This window comes from Megalops cyprinoides, chromosome 12 (genome assembly GCF_013368585.1).
Source record: "Megalops cyprinoides isolate fMegCyp1 chromosome 12, fMegCyp1.pri, whole genome shotgun sequence".
In the NCBI taxonomy this organism is placed as follows: Eukaryota; Metazoa; Chordata; class Actinopteri; order Elopiformes; family Megalopidae; genus Megalops; species Megalops cyprinoides.
In genome coordinates, this window is record NC_050594.1 from 36,464,257 (window position 1) to 36,489,278 (window position 25,022).

A 25,022-nucleotide genomic window follows, 5' to 3' on the forward strand; every position below is an offset into this window, starting at 1 on the left:
AATCATCATACCAATGGCTGACTCCTGTGCCAGATTTTCACAATATACCAAGAACCAGGCAGAGAGTGGCAGTGGCCATTGGACAGCCATCTCGCACATCTTTCAAGGGTGGCGCTATGCACTCCTTTACCCTCAGAAAGTTCTTAGAGACCCATCTCAGGAGGACTTTCAATCACACAGCAGTCCATTTCAAACAGCAAGATACCAAGCAGATGGAATTGCTGAATAATTCGTGCCAGGCCCAGAGGTCTGCAGTGGATAATTTTTTTTTTTTTTTTTTTAAAAAGAAGAGCAAATCATTCTAGGATCATTTGAAGAATTTTGCTTTTGCTATCCATTTGGGTGAGAGGCAGATTCCATTCAACCCACACCAGCCAGACTGAGAGCTCAAGAATTCTGCATAACAGATTGTTGTTATGAGAACACAGAGCCTACATACCCGCAGCCAAAGGCACTCCTGTTGATGGGAAGCAGAGTTATTGTAACAACGGCTTTATTATGTTAGCATATCCTTTTAAAATGTTTCACAAAGCAATACACAAGAAGTGAGATTCTAACTCCAACATATCTCAGAGAGCTAAGGTCTTCATCAGCATTTCATTCACATTGTTCTCCAGACTCTAAACATTCCAGTTTCCCAGAGGCATCCTGTGATGTTCTGTTAACAGTACCATTCATTCCTGCCAAGTTTATGACCTGGTTCACATTAAATAATAGCAGCGCAACTAATAGCAATGCCCAACACATGAATGCATTAACAATGAAGAATATTGCACTAATGCCAAATGTGTAAGCAACCCCCAGGTGTGGTCAAATAAAGGTCAACAGCATTTTTTGTAAAATTTGTTGACAGCAGGCAACTAAACAACAGGTTTACTTGAGTGATTGATACAGGAATCGATTGGAGGAGGCATTACCTCCCAATGCTGCATTCAGGGCACCCATCGCACCTTCTTAAGCAGGAAACCTAACTATAGCTTTTTCAGCTTAAGTGTCATGTTGCTGCTCTGTTAACTGTCACTATTTCTGTGATGTAACTGTTGATGATCCATTGCTGACTGCTGTTAGTCCTCTAACAGGTTTATTGAACATGTTTCAATGAACACTTTACTGACCCAGGACACACTAAGGCTCACTGCAAGCACTAGTCTTGTGGGGAGTAGTGGTTGGTGAGCAGAGGGTTGTGCTACCATGGCCTCATTGAGCCGTGTGCTTAACCACACTTTCAGGCAACATCCACCTACATAAATGTATGCTTAAGTAAACAGGAACTAAACGGTTCCTGTCCATTTTGGCTGGCAATTGTTCTGCCATTTTATGCTTACAGCGATAAAACTACTGTTACTATAGCAGATGAATGAATGGGAGACACCAGATCTGCTTTTCCAGCGATAAAAAAATCCTACGTACAATACATCACCCTGGTCCAGAGTGTCACCAAAGCAGATCCTTAAAAACAATAACAATATAATATTTATATGTTTACAATAATACAATAGTCATATATTTACAATATGGGCAGCACTGTGGTGTAATGGTAAGGTGCAGGGCTTGTAACTGAAAGACTGCTGGCTTGATTCCCCATTGGAGTACTGCTGTTGAAACCTTTGACAAGGTACTTAACCCACAACTGCCTCAGTAAATATCTAGCTGTATAAATGGATAACATTATTGTAACCTATGTAAGTTGTTCTGGACTTCCCCCCCATCTCTGCCTAGGACACTGTGCTCACCTGGCCTCAGTGACGGTGGCGATGTCAGTGCCCAGGCTGTGTGGCTGTGGCAAGGTACAGATAAAGTGCAGGTTGATGGGACTGAAGGCTCGGATTGTGCCATCCGCACACCCACAGAATATCAGCTCCTCACTCACAGACAGAGAGGTGGCCAGGCTGGTCTGTGGGGAGTAGGGGGGTGGTGAGAAAGGAAGGAAACACTGCTGTTTGGTCACCATGATACTGAAGGGATGGATGTGTGGCAGTAATGACAAAGTCCAGTACAAAGGCTGAGAGATGCTTCCTCAGATGGCCATGTCTACTGAGAAAACACCACTCCAAGTGCTACTGCTGCAACTGTGACAATGTGGCACACATGCTTAATATTCATCCTGCCCTGGCCAGGACACAGCTGAGGGCAAAAACACATTTCAGAATGTTCTCTTTCTCAACTGAAACCACTCAGAAAGCAGATCTCCGGTGACTGAAAGACAGGGAAAGAGGTCAGGGCCTTCATGAGGTTTTTATGTGTGTCCACATGGGTATGATGGGAATACGTTCATGGCCTGGATCTGAGTGAAGAGGAAGGTTACTCAGGCTGTACCACTGACTCTGGATACGTATTGGGGAATTGCTTCTTTGGCTTGGCCATGCTGAAGACCATAGACACTCAGAGCCTTCAGTGAGGGCCTTTGACACAGACTGTAAACAGTTTGAAAAAGAGAAAGGGTGGAAAAAGCAGAAAAACCAGGAGGTTCACAGGTTCATCCTCCCTGAATGAGGATAATCAAATTCTGGAATTGAATGCTATGATCTTGCTGAGAAACAAGTTTACTGACAGAGTAGCCATTCTCTCTCTCTCTCAGGGAAAGACAGCTCTCTAGCAGGGCAGGATGCTCTCTATCAGGGCAAGCCCCTGTCATCTTCACGCATGTCCAACTGCACCAGAGCCTGTGAGGCAGGGCTAGCCAATGTGACCTGGAATCAGCTCACCCCTCATCAGCATAGAGCTTGTGCTGGATTGGATGGGTCCAGTTAGCTTGACAACCCTAAATTATAAATGTGCGTTATGTGTGTACACGCTGAAGGAATGACTGGGTTCCCGTGAACCAAACTGAGGGTCACTGTCTACATTCTCAAGCTCTAGTCATTCTAGAGCTCCTAGCATCCCAGCATCTCCTCAGGAGAATTAAGGGGGATTAGATGACATTAGTGGCAAAAAAGATGGTTGATTGCACGGTAAAAAGTGCTCAGTCCCTAAAATCTCCCCAACATCATCTTGCCTGTCACTGTTGTATTTTTAGCCACCTTAGGCCTTGCATGCAAAGGTCCCTGCACAGAGCCCTGTGATGGGCGCAGACACAGCCAAATGCGTACTTTGATGCAGTGCAAGTATGTGGCCATGGTGACATGGCTCTGAGTGATGGCACATAGCTGATGGATGAAGCTGCAATCAGCATACATGGAGACGAGAATCACTGGAGGGCTCACATGCCCTGGGGATAGAGAGGAGGGCGTGGGGGAATGCAGTGCTCTGAGAGCGCAGCCAATCAATGAGACGGGGGAGGGGTCAGCAGTGGGAAGTGTTACAGGAGTGAGAGCTGCTGTGGAGATGTGACTTACTGGGATGCTGTCGTTTCGCTGTACAGTGTAAGGGGAGAGGAGGCAGAACAAGCTAAGATTAGATGACAGCAAGACATAATTAACACCCCTGCACATGCATGTGAGACAGCTGTAGGTCAGAAAGGGAGATCTCTGCACACGTGGATTTGTGTGTAAGCTGGTGGTGGTGGTGAGAAAGCTATTGCTTATGGTGTCTAAACTGCCGTTGATTTTAGAGATGTAAGCTGTTGATATCATTAGAAATGTAAGTTGATGTTGTTTGCGTGTCAGAGATGTAAGTTGTTGTTTGTTTGTTAGCTGTTTGGTATGTGTGTATTGGTATTTTAAAATGACCAAATAAGACTACATGGGTTGAGGGTAAATAAAGTATTAATTTGATGAACTGATAAAAATACATCTGGTAGAGACAGCATGCGCCAGAGAAGATGACAGTACCAGTATCACTATAATTAATGTGATTTTCATGGCAATTTATACATCGCTGTTGGGCCTTTCTATTTCAGGTATTTCTATTCACACATTTTAATAAAGTGCTTTGCATAAATTACATGGAGACACTGACTGCATTCTACTAAAAAGCTTTCAGTCATAAACTTCTCCCGCCCCCCACCACTCACTCCCTCACCTGTAACTGCACCCCACCCCCATCACTCACTGACCTGTACTTCCACCCCGTCAAAAACTCACCCGTAGCTCCACCCACTTATCCAACAGTCTCTTCTCATTGAATTCACACAGCAGGCCGGAAGATGTGATGCAGAAGGTGCTCTCAGCCTTACGGCCTTTCCCGCACGCAACATCACTGAAAAAGTTGTTCCGCAACTCTCCCAAGAGACCAGAACGGCCCAGCAAGGGTACGGTGGCGTTTACCTGCAGGGGGAGGAGTGTTGCGACAAGACACTTACAGCTGATTAGCACATCACAGCTACTAAGGAGACAGATATTTCATGTAGAAGAGCAGGTGGTGCATATACTTTATATCAGAAAGTAATTACAAAGTAGACACATTCATGGGGCTCTGAGTTTGGAGGAAAACAGGACAAGTCAGGCATCCACATCTTCAAAGTGCACTATGATGTAGGAAGGTTTGTTGGGGCTGTACCTTGGAGGACTTGGTGTGGTCCAGATACCAGAACTTGACATGCCTGTTCCCAGCTGTCACAAAGTACGAGCTGTCCTCAGAGAAAGACACAGCAGATACCTTACTTGACACCTTGTTGGCTGCCACCACAATGTTTTTCTGAGAGGAGAAGAACAAAAAAAGGACAGTGAAGTAATGGGTATTGGGACATGACATTCAGAGAAGCCAAGAGCATTTTACTGTCCCTTCACTCAATCCCACACATACCTTTAATATCACTGTCTGCGGCTTCATCCACACAAAACATTAAACTGCTAACCCTATCCATAAAATGAGACATCTAAGTGAAATTACCGGGAGAGAAGCAGAATACAATACATGTGGTCTGGAGCCTGCTCAGTCATGGGTCTCAGTTTCTTGTCTTGTTTGGAGATAACCGTTAACCTAGTAACATTGGTGAGCTCTAACAGTGAGACAGTACCTTCCAGGCCCAGACGTTAACGATCATGTCATGCTGGTAGCCCACGCTCACGATGTACTTGCTGTTGGGAGAGAAGGCCACGCAGGACACCCCGTACTTGTGCTCCTGGAGCTCTGCCACCTGTGAGCGCTCCGCCACCTCCCACACCCGCACCGCGGGCATGTGCCCACTCTGAGGAGAAAGACAGAGAATCACCACAGACATAGACACATACAGACACAGACAGACAGACATGCATGCACATACACGCTCATACAGACAGACATGCGTACACGTACACACACAGATGCAGACAGGCACGGACATACATGCACAGACACCTACAGACACACACTCACAGACACACATGCAAACACACACGCACAGACACACACTCACAGACACACAAGAACACACGCACAGACAGACAGGCAGACAGAACAGGACATGCCCTACTACGCCCCACACCTGAAGTACTGGCGTGTGCATGCCCTCAGACACAGACATTTCCACACCCGCACAAATCCATACAAACACACCCTCAAGTATCCAGAAGCAGTGGCTCAGACCTGCAGCAGTATGTGCATGCTCACGGGAGCATGGCACGCCACGGCACTGCCACAGCACACGCTTCACTGACAACACTTTGCAGCTCCCGTGCCTTGCTCCTGCTGACCCTTAAAGACATGGCTAGGCTCTGCAGTGACAGGGGTCAGCCACAGCAGAACCCCACTGCCACAGGGGGATGTCAGCATTTCTGTCCATGCCTATGCAAACAGAACTCAAAATACGCTTCCTGTCTCCATTGTGCCAGCTGCTGCCTTGAGGCCTGCCCTGCCTTCCTGAGCTCCCATTAGCCTTTTATCAAAACCGAAGGAGCAGCTACAACCACAGAGAAAGGCTTTTCTGCAGCAGGGCTAGAGTACTCACTGAAGATGTGTGTTTGCAGGGATCATGGGAGTGTATGAGACTGGGTGCATTGGAGGGTCCCTGTCCCTTTGGTCAATTCTGTCATAAAGGTCACAGGTGCACTAAGAGGCACAGAATTACTAAACTCAGTGCTCTTTCTGCTGTGCATTTCAAATGCCTGACCTATTCAGTGTCTGAAATGCATGCATAAAATAACCCCATTTTTAGACAAAGCTGCTTCAAGTGCATTTAAGAGAATTACTCACATCTACATTTACCACTCAGCTTGCAGATATTCCACAAAAGGCTTTCAATGGCCAGATCTGATAATGACTGTAATTTGAGATTACATATCTATACATATCTGACTCTTTTTGTATATCTATGTGATACACTCAACAGAAGAATAAGGGCAAAGGTTAGGTAAAGGTAAGTCACAAAGTCATTGGAACAAAGTTTGGTTTGCTGAGAGCCAATGAGTTGCCCGCCCATGTATTGCAGTGATATCATATGGAAATCATCCGGGCTGCCATTTCCTTTAGTCCCTTCATCAAACACATTTGAATTTACCTCCCCCCCAAAAAGGAAAAAAAAAAACAGTGAATGGAGGGGTGTGAAGGAGACACTGGGCAGGGCTTTTCGGTGTTTCATTTCAAATACATTAAAAAATGAACATTTGGTATGTTAGACATTTCATAATGTCTAACATACTAACATCTACATGATAGCTTCTGTAAGGAATGAAAGGTATTCATAAATTCACATAAGTCTGAATGTTCATTTTTGTGATACAAAACTAACTGGCTCAAAAGCACCTCGTACAGTTGTGTGGTGTTCAGCACTGCCAAAGACAGTACATACATGTCTTTTAAGCCATTTCCAGAAACCATAAGCTCTGTCAGCACCAAACTGGAGTATGGCTGGAGTAACCCACATTGTATAGGAGCTTGTTTGGAGAATTTTCATTATGGCTGTGCAGTGAAGGGAAAAGGAGAGGTGTTTCTTAATGATGGCAGTGCTGGAGTCTCCCAGGGCTCTGGCTAATGATGCCTCAGTCCTGTTGGGAATGTAATTAATGGGAATGGGAGAGGTTTGGTCATCACACAGTGGTGGTGTGCGCTGGGCAGGCAGACCATCACGGGGGAAACGTGGTGGCCATGCATCTGCTGTAGCCCGCCTCTCTCTCTAACCAGCAGTGACTCTATCCATGTCCTGGCACTGTGCCCTCTGCTGCCATGGCAACTGCTGAGCCCACATTCACTAACACGCTCAAGCTTAACAAGCTCCTATTGGACAGGAAAGATTAGGCTAACATGCCTCCAGGATCAAGAGGCCCGCCTTGTGCCAAGCTCACATAGACATGAGGACTCAGCTGCCCGAGCTGTGTCCCGCTTCCTTCAGTGAGGAAGACGGTGTCCACACGATCATAAGCACATATTCTATCTCTTCTGAAGATCATTTCTTTTCGCAAGAACTAAATAGGCACAGTTCAACTACTACTGCTACTTTGCTGTTACTATTTCATGTTCTAGTGGTGAACTGTTGTAACTGTGGTTCACTGCAGAGGGAGATGTGGAGTCAGGCAGGGAATGAGTTTCTAGGGCTGTTTCCTCAGATCAAAACACTAACAAATGTCTTGTACAGGGAATTATTTAAATCTTCTGGTATTGACATTTTAATTAATGATGACTGAATGGTGTTTAAAAAATAATGTGAGAGAGAGACAGAGAGAGAGAAAGACTCACCTCTCCAGTAACCAGGTACTTGCCATCAGGAGAGAAAGACAAAGTGGTGATTGTTTTCCTGAAGAGGGAGCAAAACGGAAACACTTCCAGTTATTTTTGGAGTGAAAATATCCCGCTCTCAAGAGTTTTCTGTTCGACAGACAATGACAAAAGACTCAAGTCACTGCGGGCAATCACAGCTATGCTTTCATTCTGCTCAGAAGCACCCTGAACAGGCTGTTTTGCCTTTGAATAATGCTTAGATGCTGCAGATTACACTGGGCTGCTACAGAAATGTCTGAATTTATAGAATGGGCAGTGTGGACTAGAGGTCACAATCTGTATTCTGCACCTGGGTCTCACAGGTTAAAGGGGAAAGTTCCAGGTGAGACAGGACAGCAGAACCCTTGGGCAGGGCAGTGCTCCTGTTAGACCTGTTAGACCTGTTAGAATGCCCTAAAAGTGCTCCACAATGTATACAATTTGCCCAAAGGCTTTGAATGTATTTGCGTAGCACTATGGCAAGCAAAAAACAAAGGACATTGCAATGGCACTCAACACCATCAGTGTAGTCGCACAGCTGATTGTGAGACATCTGGTGTAAAGCACAGAGCAGGAGCTACACAATGAGCAGCCTGACTCTGCACAGCAGCCAGACTGTAAACCAAATCAAGGGCTGTGCTCCATCATGCATGCAGATGTGGGGCTGCTGTTTCTGCCTGTGATCTTGGAGAGGGGGCACAGAACTAGGAGTGCTGATATCTGTGCTGGGAGGGGTGGTGATGAATACAGAGGCTTTGAAGAAACAAAAACCAGCTCTATGGCTGGCTGTGAGGCCTTTGAGGGCTGATTTGTGTTCTGTTGTCTGTGCAAAGTCCAGCATCTGTATGCTGTAGCACACAAAGGGCTGCCACAGTGCAATGAATGAATGTGTGCACTGGAGTCTGGGGGAGAATAACCTCCTCCATATGGAGCATATTGTATGAGGGGGGGGGGGGGGGGGTGCAGATTCAATCTAACCCCACTGTGCTTTGCCTTAATACAGAGAAGAAAAAAAGTAAGAAACAACAACAAAAGCGATACTTCATAGGTTTACACTGGTTGTTTAAGACTGAATGCATTGCAGTTAGACTGAACCTTGGAACACAGAGAGCTCCTGGGCTGGCATATGGAATGAGTGCTTGAACCCTGGGCCGGAGCCTTTGCCTTGAGCAAAATGCTGTATGTTTCTCAGCTTTTTCCAGGCACCTGAGGTGAGAGCCTCTGAACAGGTGACAAATGGCAATTGTGGGAGCCTATAAATAGAGAGTGCAGGTAAAGGTGAACTTTTTTGTGCCAGCAGATTGGGGATCCAGGGGGAGGGGGAGGCGCCACCTGGAGCTGTTCAGGATATGATGCTGTTTGTTCTTCTTTGGGTTCAGCAGGACAACCACACACCTGTAGGGCACACAGAGAGTAGTGGTTACACAAACACACACAAAGAAACACAAAGACACACGCATACCCACAGACACACACACACAGACATACAGTAGAAACCATAAAGTCAAACACACATATAAAGGGGTACCCAGTCATAGACCCTACTAAGTCTTCCAGTCAGCATTTCTTGGAGAAATTGATTCTGATAGATGTGCCTCTGCAACTATTGAACCACTGTACAGGCACAGTAGTTAAGCTACAGAAGCACTGCAATACCAAGCCAATGCTATCAGAGGTGCTTTAAAAAGCACCAGCACATCCCAGATAAGAACGAACACTCCGGTCAACATTTCAGTGCATCCATGCATTCAGTGTATGCCTTAGATTTCATCCTTCTCATATGCATAGATATGAAAAGGAATATACTTAGCATTATTAACAGAAAAAACGGAATACAAATAGGCAAATGAGATAAAAGTAATTGTGTAAAATACAACATGTAGCACACAACCAAAGCAGCTGAAACACAAATACCTCCTTATAACCCCTGTATAAACCAGAATTATAATTAACAGTCTAAATATACAGCACGCTTTCCATCCTACTGGGGGAGCTCTTCAGCATAGCCTGCAAGGATGTGATTAGTACAGAGGTAGGAGAGGAGCACCCAGGGGAGCAGCAAGAGTGCAATGGGAGGGCTCTGCCTTGCACTATAGGGAGAGCCCAGGCCATTATTTCCATGGGGGAGGATATATCCCAGCCATCTGAGATATGACCCCACAACAAACTTTCCAAATCATTTCCAACTATGCCTTTGGCCCATTCAGCCAGGTGGAGCATGCGACTGCTCCGATGCCGGGGACATGGGCCACAGCCTCGGAAAATGGCACTAGCCTGCTGGATGCCTGCCAGCCCAACTTGTGATTTGAAGACTACTGCTCTTGGATTGCTGGAAGAAGCCAACACTGTGGGAGACCACAAACCCGCCTCTGGGGTGGATGCAACGTCCTGGCCAGAGAGATGGAGAAATTAGCATACAGAGTGGTGGAGCCATACTACTGCAGCCCACTGCAGCCTACTGTACAAACAGCTTCTCTGGGACCAACACACAGTCATAGACTGAGCGAGAGGGGCCTCCATTGATGACTATTAATGCTATTACTGGATGTGGATAAATATAGAGACCCTGATAGGATTGGCAGAGCTCAGAGAGACAGCAGGCCTGCCAGGATTGCAGAGGCTTAAACACACACTGTGTAGCCTTGCGCAGTGTGTAGCTGATTACACAAACGCTCACAACATACATCAAACGTGCTGCATACTGCAGCACAGAATAATGATCACAAACATTTTTGGTGTCACTTAACTAAAAAAGACCAGAAGGATACAGTAGGGCTAGGTGATGTGGACCAAAAATCATCTCGGTATTTTTAGGTTGAATGGCGATACACGATATATATCTCTGTATTTTCTACAAAGTGGGCTAAATGTTCAGTTGCAAGTCAAAGCCACATGTGAGATGTCACAAGCACTTTTATTAAAACAGACCGTGATTAAAATAAAATGCAAAGATGGGGGTTTCCTTCCCTGTTTGAAAATATACATCTGCAAAAGATGTAAATGAAAAAATATATAAAATAAATAGCCTATATTAAATTAAAAAATAGGTTTACGTTGGTAGCACTTTCTGATAAGGTATTTCAGACTATCAGAACATTTGATAGTTATATCCTGGTAGTCTTTTCTTAAAGTTTTACGTGATTAGTGTGCGCTGATGGACAAACTAGGCTACAAATTTACATGGCAGCATGTAAACTAGACTGTTGAAATACATACAGTTTATGTGATGATGGATAAATTGTAAGTAAGCTATGCCTGTTATTAAAATTTACTTGACAGATTTTCAAAATTGTTGTTGGATGAATTAATGAAAACAATAATGTAAATATAACTGCAAGCAGCAATGAAGGAGCCAAGCACCACAGGGCCAAAAGGTAGACAACTAAGCAGAACAACCCCTGAATAAGACACCAGTCCATCACAAGGTGAACAGACACACTGACACCCACTCTTACACTCACACCTATAGGCAATATAGCATGTCCAATTGACATTACCTGAATGTGTTTGGATTGTAGTATAAAAGCCACATGAACACAGGGAAAAGGTACAAACTGAACACAGACGCACCCCGAACTTGAAACCTCCATATTGTTAGGCAGTAGTGCAGTGCCATAAAATAAGGTGTATCTTCTTGGGACGTCGCAATAAGAAGTGCCAATGCTGTTGGAGGCGTGCAATTTTTGGGTAATTGAAAAAATCCAAAATCACGGGAAAAAGGCAGAAAGCATACCATATTATCAGAATATAATAACATGTCCCTGATTCGAAAATGACCCCCATTTTTCAACACCTGTTTTTGGTAACAGATCAAATCTTACTTTTTAAAGAAATCATCTCATTTGATATCAATTTAATAAAACACACTGAATAAAACAAGGTATGGTGATATATTGTCTATATATTTTAGATGAAATTGCCACATTTAAATAAAAATAAAATGTAATCACATTTTCAAATGAATAAGTTATTTAATTAAAAATAAAAATAAACTAGCCTACTGAGAGTTCTAATACCACTCAACAATCTCAGATAAATGTTGCCATCTGCTGTTGTCAATGTATAATGGCATTTAAGTCTAGTCCTCCCATGCAACCCCACTTTTCAGATGTAATTTCTGAAGAAGAAAAAAAAACCCTGTCTTACATTCAGGCCAATACGGAAAGTCCAAGTGTTTCTTCAACACTATTTAGTGTATTAGTTGTGGCAATAGGTCAAAAGGTGCAGGAGATGTGCCTATTTTAAGTATTACAAACTGATTGTATCTTAGCAGCCATGCCATTTGGACACTGAACTATGTGTTCATTTTCCAGTTAGGACCGGATATGTAATGATGTAATGAGCTACAAAAAATTGGTCGCAATATCTGCTTTTCTTTGTGTGGTCTGTGCCTTGTGATGTCCATTAGAACAAAATGTCATTAAAAACTAAGTCACATGGGTGTTTAAACCTGTTTTTCAGTATAGCACCCCAAAGTGGCCAAATTTCACTAAACTTGCTGTGTGGCACCCAGGCCTAATTGTAAGCATGTGTATCGACTTTTATGCCAATGAACAAAAGCATTGCAGAGATATGGCCACTCTTCCTTTATGGCGACTTCACGGGTGAATTTGTGGGTACACTGCGACCACATTGTTCAACCTGGCAACTATACTTTAACAACTGTTAAAGACAATGGTCCAAAGAGGTAATGCACAAAACCTCATTGTGCCATAACTCTACGAGAAGGTGGTTAAATGTGTTTTTGACAAAATCAAAGATGGATGAAACACAAAATGGCTGATGTGGAGGTTCCCAGATAGGATCCTTAACTTTGATGAAGCACAAGAAATTTAGTTGAGATATCTGCTTTTCTGCCAGAGTAACGGGTATTTCAATGATTTTTAATGGTATAGCGCCCGCCCCCAAGTGGCCAAGCATTCAGGGGAAATAAGGATCACAACTCTAGGACAAACAGTTCAAAAGTTATAAGCAAAAATGTACCTTGAAGTTTGGCCTGTTGGTGGCGCTACAGAGATGAATAGATTGACCCCAAATTTGAGGCCTAGATAATTTGGACTGTCCTCTATCAATGTGCCAAATTTCATAAAAATCCACCAAGGGGTTCTATGGGTTGCCCTAGACTCCCAGAGGAGAAAGTATAATAATAATAGTGAAAAATTCTAATTACAATAGGTGCCTAGCACCTTTGGTGCTTGGTCCCTAATAATAATAATAGTGAAAAATTCTAACAATTACAATAGGTGCCTAGCACCTTCAGTGCTTGGCCCCTAATTAGCGTAGAACCATTTTCTGATAAGGTAAAAAAGACCTTTTTTGGCTTCTATGGTAGCAAAACCTACTTGCGGTAGTATTTCCCGATAGGGTAGCAAAGATCGATAGATATGACTATCAATCTATGCCACGATAGGACAAATTCACCAGGCAATGCCGGGTTTGTGCGCAGACGCAGAGGTAGAGTGGGGGCAGGGTTGCGCGGAGAGTGTGAGAGAGGAGAGATACAAACACTGGCACAGCTTTATGGAAGAAACGGGTTATGTAATGCAACATCAAACTATAGTATATCGATATAAACGGTATTGTCTCATCCCATCTCTCGTTTGAAAATATATCAATATACTTTAAAAAGTCAGTATACCGCTCAGCCCTAGGATACAGCACACAAAAAATCAAAATAAGTGCCCCTATAATGACATTCCTATGTTCCCTCCCAAGCCTGTGTTCCCTTCCGACCACTACGTTCTGCTACCGAATGGTGTCTACAGGTCCCATCACACTGCAGCACAAAATCAACATCCAGAACAGAACTTTCTCTGCTGTTGTCCCCCGATGGTGGAATAAACTTCCATACTTCAGCTGTTCTGCCAAATACCTCTCTATGTACCTCTCTAAGAAACATCTGAAGACACAGTTCTTCCGCACTCACCTGATCACCTTAATCACTACCACCTAAAGCAATCTAAATAAATCTAAATTTAACAGTTTAATGCACTTGTGTCTCTACCAGCTGGCTTGTACCTTGTCTGGCCAACTATTGAAACTTGGTCATGCTTGGTCATGCACATAGGCGCGCTTCCCGAAGGGAGCAGCAGTGTGATGGAGTGCCGTCACTACGGTTGAGTATGCGTTCTGACTGCCATACCAACGAGCCTCGGTCAACTGAACGAGGCCGGGTGGGGTGACTGCTCTCGCTCTTCGCTACAGACAGGATCACATGGGAGCCAAACGATTAAAACTAAAACCCTTGTGGTGAAACATACAGAAATGAGGAGCAAAACCATCCTGCAATGTCATGTCAGAGGCAGTCACATGATGGATAAAATTCCTTTATTTGAATTTCAACAAAAATGCAGATCTTTAAGTCTAATTGGTATAGGAGAGAAAGACATGATCCTGAATGCAATCTGTCTCTGTAAGTGTTCATCTACATCAGGCATCACCATTAAAACCTGGTGTGTCAATTTACTTGGAAATAATATCATACTGCACCGTCACATTGTGTGGTCATTTCAGTGCAGACTGGACTTCTCGGTAAAATGCAGAACACACAAGGACTCAAACTGCATAACGCCTTTTCATACTGTCCCGATTGTGATGCATTCTGCATACATGACTGACACAGACCCAGCTACCCATATGGAAAGCAACTGAATGCACAGGCATGCTTGAAGAAGAGCCCTCATTGACAAACACATCTGAGTGACTGCTCTCCGCCAGCTCAGAGGACATAATCTCTGCAGTGCTGGGAGGAATCTGGGCAGTGCTGAATCTCCAGACTACAGGAGGGGTTTAGCTGGGGACATACTGAGTGGACAGACATACAGCTTGGACATTAAGCCATGTTGAATCTGACAGAAAAACATAGGAATGCAAAGTTTCAAAACCAGCAATTTCCCAGTGGAGTTGATCAGAGTCCACAGCAGAGTCCCATGCTGGCATGTTTAAGAGAGCAAAAAACAGGAAAAAGCTGCAGAATAAATGAAACCAAGATATGAAATATGAAAGAAGACTCTCCTGTCTGGAAATACTGTACATGAGGAAGCCCTTGAACACTGCAGAGCAAGGACTACAGCTGTAAAGTAAGAAAATACTATATGAAAATCAATGTATGGTCAACAACTGTGCAAAGAAATAACAATACATGATGGGAAGACATAGATATTGTCTGAGGAAGCATAAATCAAATACGCCATACGACATTCCTATGAAAGTTGCCATTTTGGCATTATGTGCCCAAACCTGGATGGCAGGTGGTTTTGTGGAGTCTCTGACAGGCATTGCCTGGTGAAGTGGAAGCCCTGTCATGCCAGCTTGCTCACTCCTTCAGGTCTCAGCAGGAATTCTGTGGACCTCGCTGCCTTTGTTCAGGCTCCAAAAAACAGACACGCTGACCAGTTCTTCCTGCCAATTGACTCTCTGTGTGTTGCCTCCATAAAGTCATTCCATTAGAAACCAATGAAATTGGTATGAATCTAGGCAAAAAGAAACCATGCAAAATATAATATTTTGTAGACTGTATTATTTGAGCAAATATGAGCTCAAATATCAATAAACTGTGTGTTTGTAGTGCTTAAGATCATATTTCAGTGGAGGTTGCATGAATCAGCATGAAGCAGTATTGTGAACAAAAGAGGCTACTCACAGCACATTGTTCCAGGATTATGTAAAACTCATTGGTGTTTTTTGTTATCCTACTGCACAAATGTGATAGCTCCTTCTATGTGTCTGACACATGACCCCCTTCCTGCTGCTATGAAACTGTCTTGGCCCTGAGACATCACAAAACAACATCACTCCCTGGATATGAGAATGAGCAGGCTGGTCCATCTGGATGGAGGAAGCTCACTTTTACATCAGATTCATACATCAGAATATTCCTACTTGAATAAATCATCTCTCAACAACTATTTTATATGCGAACTCCCTCCGCCATAGGAGATTCCTTTATATCACGTTTATGCACAATTGGAAAGAAATCTATTTCTTCCCAATTTCATTACCAGGCACGGGTCATGCCACTGCTAAAGAAACCCACTTTAAATCCAGCTGATGTCAGAAGCTACCTTCCAGTACTACTTCTGCCATTTTTTTCCAAAACCCTCGAACGCGTAGTCTATAACCAACTTTCTCCCCATCTCCTCCAGAATAACCTCCTGGACCGGAACCAGTTGGGATTCAAAGCCGGCCACTCCACTGAGACTGCCTTCCTCGCAGTCACAGAAGCGCTTCACTTGGCCAGAGCGAAGTCACTCAGCTCTGTCCTCATACTACTTTACCTCTCCGCAGCGTTCAACACTGTGAACCACCAGATTCTTCTCTCGTCCCTGGCTGGGATGGGCAAGCTCAATCTAGAGAAGACTGAGCTTCTCTTTTTTCCAGCAAAGAACTCCCCAAAGATCGACGCTCTGATCAACATTAAGGATTCTGTGGTGACCCCCTCCAGGTCAGCCAAAAACCTGGGCGTGACCCTGGACGACCAGCTAACCCTCTCAAGCCACATGGTGGCGGTCACCCAGTCCTGCAGATTCTCCCTCTACAACATCAGGAGGATCTGCCCTTTCCTTACCCAATAAGCAACCCAGCTCCTAGTACAAGCACTAGTCATCTCCTGCCTTGACTACTGCAACACCTTACTGGCTGGCTTACCAGCCTGTGCTATCAGGTCACTTCAGCTGGTTCAGAATGCTGCTGCATGCCTGGTATTCAACTTCCCATAACACTCTTGTGTCACTCCTCTACTCACTGCACTTCACTGGCTTCCGGTAGCAGCCCGCATCCAGTTTAAGACATTGGTACTGGCTTACCATGCCTTACTGCCCCGTCCTACCTTCAGTCTCTGATCACTCCATACACTCCAACCAGATCTCTGCGCTCAACCTCCTCTGGGCAGCTGGTGGTCCCCTCACTTTGGGAACCTGGCAGCTGTTCCACTCGGCCACATCTTTTTTCTGTCCTTGTTCCGCGGTGGTGGAATGACCTTCCTCAGCCAATCAGAACTGCGGAATCACTCATCTTCCACAGGAGCCTGAAAACCCACCTTTTCAGAATCCACCTGTCCCCTATTGTGTAACCTTTATGTTATGTATCTATGTGTCATGGTATAAAATGTAAAAAAAAAAAACTTCTGTACTAACCCTGTCTCTATGTTGCAGGTTTTGTGTGCAGATTTCTGTTTTATTGTTGCAGGATATACAGGAGCATGGTACTGTAAATAATTAATTTGCATTCCTACTGCAATCTTTTGTCTATGAAGAAGTCAGCTAAACCTGATTGATGCACGAATTGTAAGTCGCTTTGGTTTAAAGGCGTCTGCGAAATGCCAAATTGTAAATTATCCATTTTATTTGGATTTCACATTTTTGGTGACAGAAAGAACAATGGTGCAGTGGTAGACTGAATTTATAATCTGTGCTATAGTTATAGTTAGTGCTTCAATGTTTGACAATTCAATGGATTTTTTTAAGAATATGTGGGGAATTTGAAATGCACGTTTCCTCATGGCTGGCAGTTCTTTATCAGAGATGTGAACTGCAAACGGTCCAGAATACTGTTAACACTGACAGAGACAGGACCCAGAGCAGCAAAGAGCAGATGGGGGAAGGCTAGGGCTGCTCAGACTCCACTAAGGCCCTGAAAAGGTGTTAAGCGGATACCCCACCCCCACAACTTCATCCTGTTATCATCTATCCTAGTATCACTAATAAGCACCATCAGCACAGAACATGGCACATGGTACAATGACTAGGCTAATCAGAAGCAACAGCTACATGGATTCAAAGGCTGGGCAGGTACCCATACTAGATGCGTTTATATTAGGAACAACATCAGAATCTGTGCGCAAATTCAAAAGTATTACTGCATGAAAGCACATCCTGGCTGTGGACCTCCGTGTGGCTGTGCCCTGTTTGGTGTTTTCACCATTCAGGATGCCACATTGGGCCACATCTTTTTGCAAATCAAAATTTTCTAGTAATTGTATGTATGTGGCAGTCACACAGGAGGTGTGTGTGTGTGAGGATAAACACGTAAGACATGGCTCACATTTCTGTGTGACTGTGTGAGCGCTACCTCACATGTGCTTGTGTGAAAGAATGTGTATCTGACATGCCACATATTTGCATGACAGTGCACTTGTGTGACTAGATATGAGACACAGCTTGGAGTATGGATAGTGTGTAGATGGTGACTTAGCTGCAGGACATTTTTTTCCACATGAGGCTAATGGGACAGATTAAGGACACATACATGACCTTTGACCTGACAAAGGTCAGCAGTTTTACATTTGCAGGAGGAAGCCTGTCTGATCTTATCCTAAACCAAAGGTGACATTTGAAACAATCAAATCAATCACATCTCTAAGCATTTATGAAGAAAAATATTCACTGTTTTATCCATGCGGATCACTAAAAGCCTGCAGTGGACTGAAAGGGCTGGTGGCTGGCGACAGGGTTCACCTTTGGTTGCAGGTCTTCTTTTTACTTCTTTTACTTCTTTTTACTTGCTGTCATTCCTCTCATCTGGTTAAAGTGGTTGGACTGGTTTTGGCTCACAGTGAGGCAGGTATGACAGCTGATTTGCATTTTGCAGAGGAAAGGACATGAATCAATAGAGTAAACAAAGAAAAAAAGACTGATGGATGGAGGGAATCCCAGCAGAAAACTTTGGATGTGGGGGTCCGATTCTTGTGTGCAGAAACCATGGCCATGGTCTGGACCAGAGAGAAGGGCCAGGATGATGAGGACCATGAGTGCAAACAAGCAGATTAACACAGTGTCTTAGTGGCCTTAAGAGTAAACCTAAGAGATTCTCTATCTGACTGACACACGGCCAGAGGTTTGAGGCAAAAGAATGGGCACAGTTCTGCATGGTTCTCCCCATGATATACCTCTTCTCCTCTCTGTGTCCTCAGTGTGTTACCTTCTACCAAGCCCATTCAACCTGCAATCAGACCATCAGGAATCTACAGAAGGACAAGGTGAGCTTGGAAAACTGCAGAACTATGGAATCTGACTCACTTAAGGCATTGATGGTGTTATTAACGTCCTTCACTGACTGTGTAGCAATAAAGCCCAGTTCTTATCTGTCTGGTGTAGATGCTCCTTCAATCTAGGGTCCGCAGTTAAATTTTTGGTCCATCAGCTAAGGTGGTTGCCAGCTGGAAGGTGTTAATTTCAGACCCTGTTAAGACGCTGTTAATCTATTAATATAAATATTAAGCAAATAAGCATCAAAATTTGGAAAGTTGGAGCATCTGAACATAATCTGGGGTCGGGAAAGGTGTTGGGGGTGCTAGGTGATGATCCTGGGGATAATCTGCTTCCTGTTTGAGGGGTACGCCCATCTACCTCCTGAGCAAGACAAAGTCCTGAATGATTATTCCTGCACTGTTGACAATGGCATAAGAAGCAGATATGTCTCCACCTTCCTCACTTCCTCTTATATCAGAAAAAAGGAAAAATGAAGCAGACACTTTTCACACCTGCTCCAACTACAAGCAGGTCTTTTTACCCCTAGTGGTTACTGTGGGAGCTGCTCTGAGGTGGTAGATGAGGGCCGCTGTTCTTGTTTCTCGGGCTGTTTCAGCCAAAAAATGTAATATGAAGAACTGCAGCTGGCCTGTAAAAATGAGGCCTGTATCAAAGCATCTAACTCTTCCTGCAACATTGTCAGAGATTCAATAATTTCTCAAACTAGACATCTGAAACACCAGAAGTCTCTTGGATTAGCATGCTCCCTTGACTCCAGAATTCCTCATGGCAGTAACAGACTATCTATTGGAAAGACAGGTGGCCAGACAAAGGGCCCTAAAGAGGGAGTGAGCGGGTTGAGGCGTGGGGATATCATCTTCCTATTCCATGCCCACCTGGCAGTCATGTGACCAACTGGCCGTTATACATTGTACTATGAGAAAGGACAGTCTGCAACAGGAGGGGGGCAAGCTGTTTGCCTGTTGCATGCAGCTCCATACTGCAGAGAGACCTGTGTGCCTAAACCCTTCAAGACCCCCCCCCCCCGTCTAAAACAAATAAAAACAATGTGTGAGCCTCTTAATACAATAAACAAGAGGCTTCTTCATTAAATTTACAGCGCTCACTCAAACATTGTCTTCACTGAGCTCACCAACTTCAACTGACACTTTAAGTCCACTACAGTGTGGCAGTTTGATAGATGGTTGCATCTCTTTGCGACCTGTTGAGCTCTTGTGTTTGCATTACACTGGTGTTGGTACGCGCTGCCAACACATTACATTAGGAGCCCAGTGCATGGCATTATCAGTCCTCTCAAACAAAAAGGGTGTGATCTGAGCACGTGCAATAGGCTCCCTGCATGTTCTGAGGCACTGCAGCTTAGTGGGACAGCTGGGGTGTAACCATGATGAGCTAATCAGACACCCACCACAAGCTCTGGTTAGAGTGCTGCAATTTTCTCCTGAGCCAGATATTTTCCTCACGGATTCTCTCCCTGCACTTTTCAATGCTTTGCGTCTAGTTACAGAGGTCTTATAATGTGAGGGCAGAATCTTTCATGCCAATGAAGTGTTATTTTGATGCATTTTACATTATTTGCATTGTCACTCTTGTGTTCCCCATTTGCTCCCCGAGATGGAGCAGCACTTGAGCGAAGGGCAGGGTGTGTGGTGTGGATGCTGCAGTGAACCGACGCTACACCAACATCACACTGCAGCAATGGGAAGGACAGTAGTGCTCCGATTGGCTGCTGCCCACAGACAGGGTCTCTGATTGCGCTCGGTGTTCCTGACCCACTTTTACTGCGGTACTGTGAGGAAAAAAAAGGCAGACCGACACATTTTCATGTGTGCACACACACGCACGCATGCACTAGCCTCAGTAGACATACAGATCCCATTTCCTCCCTATTCACAGCACAGTGGGTCTTTCAGTACTCAGCTCCTTTGTGTCACTGCAAACCCATTCCTCAGCACTGGCCATCACTTTAAGTCAAGCTGTTATGCTGCTACAAGGTCACAAACATATCAATAAGCATTAAACACATTATTATTACTTACATAACCATACTTTCAACTGCAATGAAGCCAATTTGAAATAACTCCTCAGCAGGAATACTGACCATAACAGTATTACATCACATGATATCCATGCCTTACGATTCTTTATAATCTAATCTACAGAGGGATGCAGTTTAATACTGATTCTTTTTGAACAATGGAAATGCTAAAGGCAAGACTTGTTTTCTATTTCTGACTGCATCCTGCAGGATGATCTAGAAAATACAATATCAACATTGTAAGATCAACAGAAAGCTGGGAATTGGCCTTTTCCCCACAGCTTGGACTTGGCAGCTTTAAAACCATTGATGTATTTTAGTCTAATAATAACAACAGTAATAATAACAATAATAATAATGCACACATATTGCTTATATTGTAACTATTCAAGTATTTCTAGGTAGCAGGTTACTTGCAAAAGATACCTACTAATTAATCACAGATAATAATGTAAAGCTTTTAACACAAGTAAGAAGCTGTGGGTCTGTCATTAAAACAGAAGTCCGATACCCTCCTTTTTGACTGATGCACATGTTCTAGCTCATTTTTAGATGCGTCTCTAACAGAAACTACTGCTGACACCTTGCAGTGAAGCCTGTTCCTCAGATTCACTGGACAAGGACACCATATGCCTCCTCTAAAGGCAATGCTGATGAGTGGCATAACCAAAGCTTTCCGTATCATGGAACCTGATTTTCCAGTTCTCTGGAGTCCAGAAAATGGCATAGAGGTTAACACTTGCTATCTGATACCACCCAACCCTGGAAGGCATAATAGTCACAAAATGCAGACCACTTCCACTCCTGAAATAGATATTAGTCAAATCCTAAAGGGAAGATACAGCCAATTAAGCAAAGCCTGGTCTCCGAAACAGTTTCTCTCCTGCTTATCTCTCCAATGTATTCCAGATCAGAACTAGCTAGGAGGAAATGCCTCATCTGAAAGGCATCATCATTTTCAATTCATTTCTGATCAAATTCTGTTCAAGCAAGCCTTATTTTCTTTATTCTTTTACAATGATCTTTATCAGTTGTTCAGGTGAACTTTTTATCATAATCAAATCTTAATCTAGAGAAGGCTGAACTGCTTTTAATGTGGTGTCTCACCTAGTGTAGTATGAAACCTGCCAGCACTGGTTTGAATTTTGAACATGAATGAATTTTGAAAATGAATTGGCTCCCTTACATTCCACAAGCTGTCAAGATGATTTTCACTTTTGCATTTGCGTGTGAACACTTTCACTGGCAGGTCAACCAGATGGGGATGCCATTTATAGGCCAGGTGGCTTTCTGTGTAGCAGTGTCAGCTCCTTCTGCCAGATGTCCTACTGAGCATGGTCTCACCGGCTCCTTTTCAGGACTCTTCAGCCCTCAGACCTGTCCCCCCAGGCTGCACAATGAGGACAGCTCTTCTTGTTTCACTGAGCACTGGAGCCACCAGCTGAGTGAGATTAGGTACACCATGTGACTGAGGGCTGATCCTTCCTTCCAGAGTGTGTTACTGTAAACACTGAGGCTTTGATTTCCAGAGCTTGTGTGAAGCCTTACAATACTCAAACATTCATCATATTCTAGTAGTGACAGCAGCTATGGCTCTTGTAAAGCTGGGCAGTGTGGAGGCTGGTGGTGCTGTCTACAGGTCTCCAGCAGTACTGCCAGAGACGCACCCCATGGCTGTTCATTCTCCACTGGCCGTGCTTTACATGCAGTGGAGCCAAAATGCAATGCCAACAACTCCCCCCCAGTCATGCTGTCTCTACGGACAGATTTCCAGCTCTTTCAATGTCCTCTGAAGCCTTCTAATAATGCATTTTCCTCCAGGCAGTTAATTTTTGCAGTGAGTTTTTAACTACTCCTGTTTTTTAGTGATTGAACAGCAAATAGTACGATTAAACAATAATGACAAATAACAACTCAGCAGCCTTTCAGGGAGAAGAACAAGTGTGAAATTGAGCTGAAGTTAAAATCTAACTCTGAAGTAAGGCTGAGGAGATACTAACTGGATCATGAGACTCCATCAGCCTGACTTGAGGTTCCACAAACACTCTCATTCAGCAAAATAAACCTATTGATCTGCATTAAAAATCAGCATTCCTACAAATACAAGGAAGTACAAACCACCCTTCTGTCTCAGTTTGTATTTAATGTACAAATAATATGTGGCTTCAGAATTATACACACAACGTTAACTGGGGGAACTTAAATTCTGTGCTGCTAAAAGTCTACTGCTGACACATTTTCAAGGCAAAACAAGTGTTCCTGGAGATATTCATGAGCCACTGTAAGAATGCCTGCATGAGCAGCCTCCTGTAGTGTTTATTAGGCCATTACTTCAGATGAAATGATCAGGACAAAAATGTTTAAGTTCACTGTTAAATGCTTCACTCACATTTCTGTATGATGTAGAAACTACCTCTAGATCACTGCAATGTCAGGTGTATATTCTAACATGTTGCAGTTGCCACCACAATGATACAATGTGTTTGATGAAGGGGAAATGATATAGCATTTCCCTTTAGGGCTTGCTCATTGGCAGTTCTCAGAGTCAAACTGCTTGTTCAAATTATTTATCAAAGGGCTTGATATGCACCAACTGCTTGCTTTATCAATGCTTCAATTAGTTTTGAGCTCTTTGAAAACCAACTAAATGTTACCATACATACCAATCTGTCAACAACAATCAGGCTCAACAACTGTATCTACAAATGCACACTCACTATGATTGTGTACACACACACACAAACACTGCTTTAATTACTGCAGGGCTTACAAACTGCAGAACCTGATCTCTGCACTCTTATGACAGAAGTTTGCATTCCACTGAAAACTTAGTGTAACTGCTTCAGTGCAGTGGCAACAAATACAGTTAGTGCATGTTAACTGGATTAACTACACCCAATTCCTGCTACAAACAGGACTAAGTAGTAATGCTGTCACTGCTCTTTGTAACTACACTGTTTGTTTACAGCCATAGTATTAAGAGTAAAAGGTGTGGTCACAAATGCATTTAGACTGTGCCTGCAAGCATGCATGCAAGGCCTAGCAACCCAATAAAACATCACTTGAGTGGTATCATCATAGAATCATGACTTAACATAATTTGAATGAGCAGGAACAGTGGGTGCAGCTCTTTTAAGAGCATCTTGCAAACTGATGTCTTTAGAAAACAGAAACTGAGCAGACATGCCACTTGGCAAACTAATTTACTGTCCCTCAAAAGTCTGAGTGCGCACAGGCACTGCACTGCGAGCCTGTGTTTGTTTCTGGTGTCTGGTTTCTGGACATCTACACTGCCTGTCCTGCACACACTGCCTGACCTCTTTGGCTGGGCTGGTACAACAGCTCTGAATGACCTGCATAACATCAGACCACAAAAAGGCGGCCTCTCAGAATGCAGACTGCATGCATGTAGACTGCAAAGTGCAGACGAACACACCTGCGCTTTGACCTTGCTGCACACATGCAAAATCCTGCGGTGTAGCCTGTACATGACCCAGACTCAAGACTTCCTTGCTCTGACTGCAGCTAAGCGCAGTCACACTTCGTTTTCCTGCAATGCTCAAAAGCCCTCCGGGAATACACTCACCACAGCCAGCTCATATCACTGTGCTCAGAAATGACTTTCACATCTGCACCATTTCTTTCCTCCATTCTCTGGCCTTTGCCACACCCTCTTGGTTTTCTCCCTCTCTTTGCTTTCCCAATAGGTCATAATTGAATTCAGTTCACAGCTCAATGGTGCCCTGTTCAACCGGCTTCCCTTTAACAAGGTCTCACAAAGAGCCTACTCATAGCCCTGACGTCCTACAGAAGAGATCTCTTACAAAGGCAGAAGAAACTTCCATTTGAGCCAGGATTACTCTATGAAAAGGGTGATTTAAAGGGAGAGAGAGTTAACACAAATGCTGTATTTAGTATTTATGTGACAAAAGGCCTAACCAAACTTGGTATTCCTTAGAAGAAGGATAAACTCTTGGAACATTAACACCTTCAACTCTCTGAAGCTGATTTTATTTTTCACTAATTCAAATGAACAACAGTAGCATTAGGAAAGCATGTGCCCCTGTTACTCAGTGAAATGATCAGATGGTCAAATGGTTAGTGATTAGAACAGCCAAAAACATATGATGAACAGGACAGTCTACCTGCCATTTTACACTGGACCAAAGTTCTCCCCCAAAAAACCATCTTTCATTCATCCCCCAGCAACACCACCCCACCCAAAACCAATCTCCCTTGTGGGATGTCTGCTCACTCACCCTGCTGGATATGCCACCAGTCCTGATCGAGGGTCACAGGCCAAACCCCGGTTCCCTGAGGCAGTGATCCCTAGCACCTTCTCTAGAGTCACCTGTTTGGAGACATAGAGCAATGGTAAGATCCCACTAACACCAAAAAGTTCACCAACATACAGCAGGCTACAAATTCACAAGCATAGGCACTGA

General features: G+C 43.9%; 1 protein-coding gene across 2 annotated transcripts in view; it reads right to left on the reverse strand.

Annotated features, from left to right (window-relative positions):
* Positions 1 to 25,022, reverse strand: part of mapkbp1 (mitogen-activated protein kinase binding protein 1) — a 66,108-nt gene that overhangs the window by 30,941 nt on the left and 10,145 nt on the right. The window contains exons 2-9 of one of the 2 annotated variants that reach the window (XM_036541732.1): positions 24,837 to 24,928; positions 8,884 to 8,946; positions 7,531 to 7,588; positions 4,898 to 5,068; positions 4,438 to 4,575; positions 4,023 to 4,205; positions 3,336 to 3,353; positions 1,734 to 1,894 (exon numbers count right to left, since the gene is read on the reverse strand). In XM_036541732.1, the coding sequence (XP_036397625.1) occupies positions 1,734 to 1,894; positions 3,336 to 3,353; positions 4,023 to 4,205; positions 4,438 to 4,575; positions 4,898 to 5,068; positions 7,531 to 7,588; positions 8,884 to 8,946; positions 24,837 to 24,928 (884 nt within the window). The remainder of the gene's footprint in view (positions 1 to 1,733; positions 1,895 to 3,335; positions 3,354 to 4,022; positions 4,206 to 4,437; positions 4,576 to 4,897; positions 5,069 to 7,530; positions 7,589 to 8,883; positions 8,947 to 24,836; positions 24,929 to 25,022) is intronic. The other variant, XM_036541733.1, reaches the window with a different exon arrangement.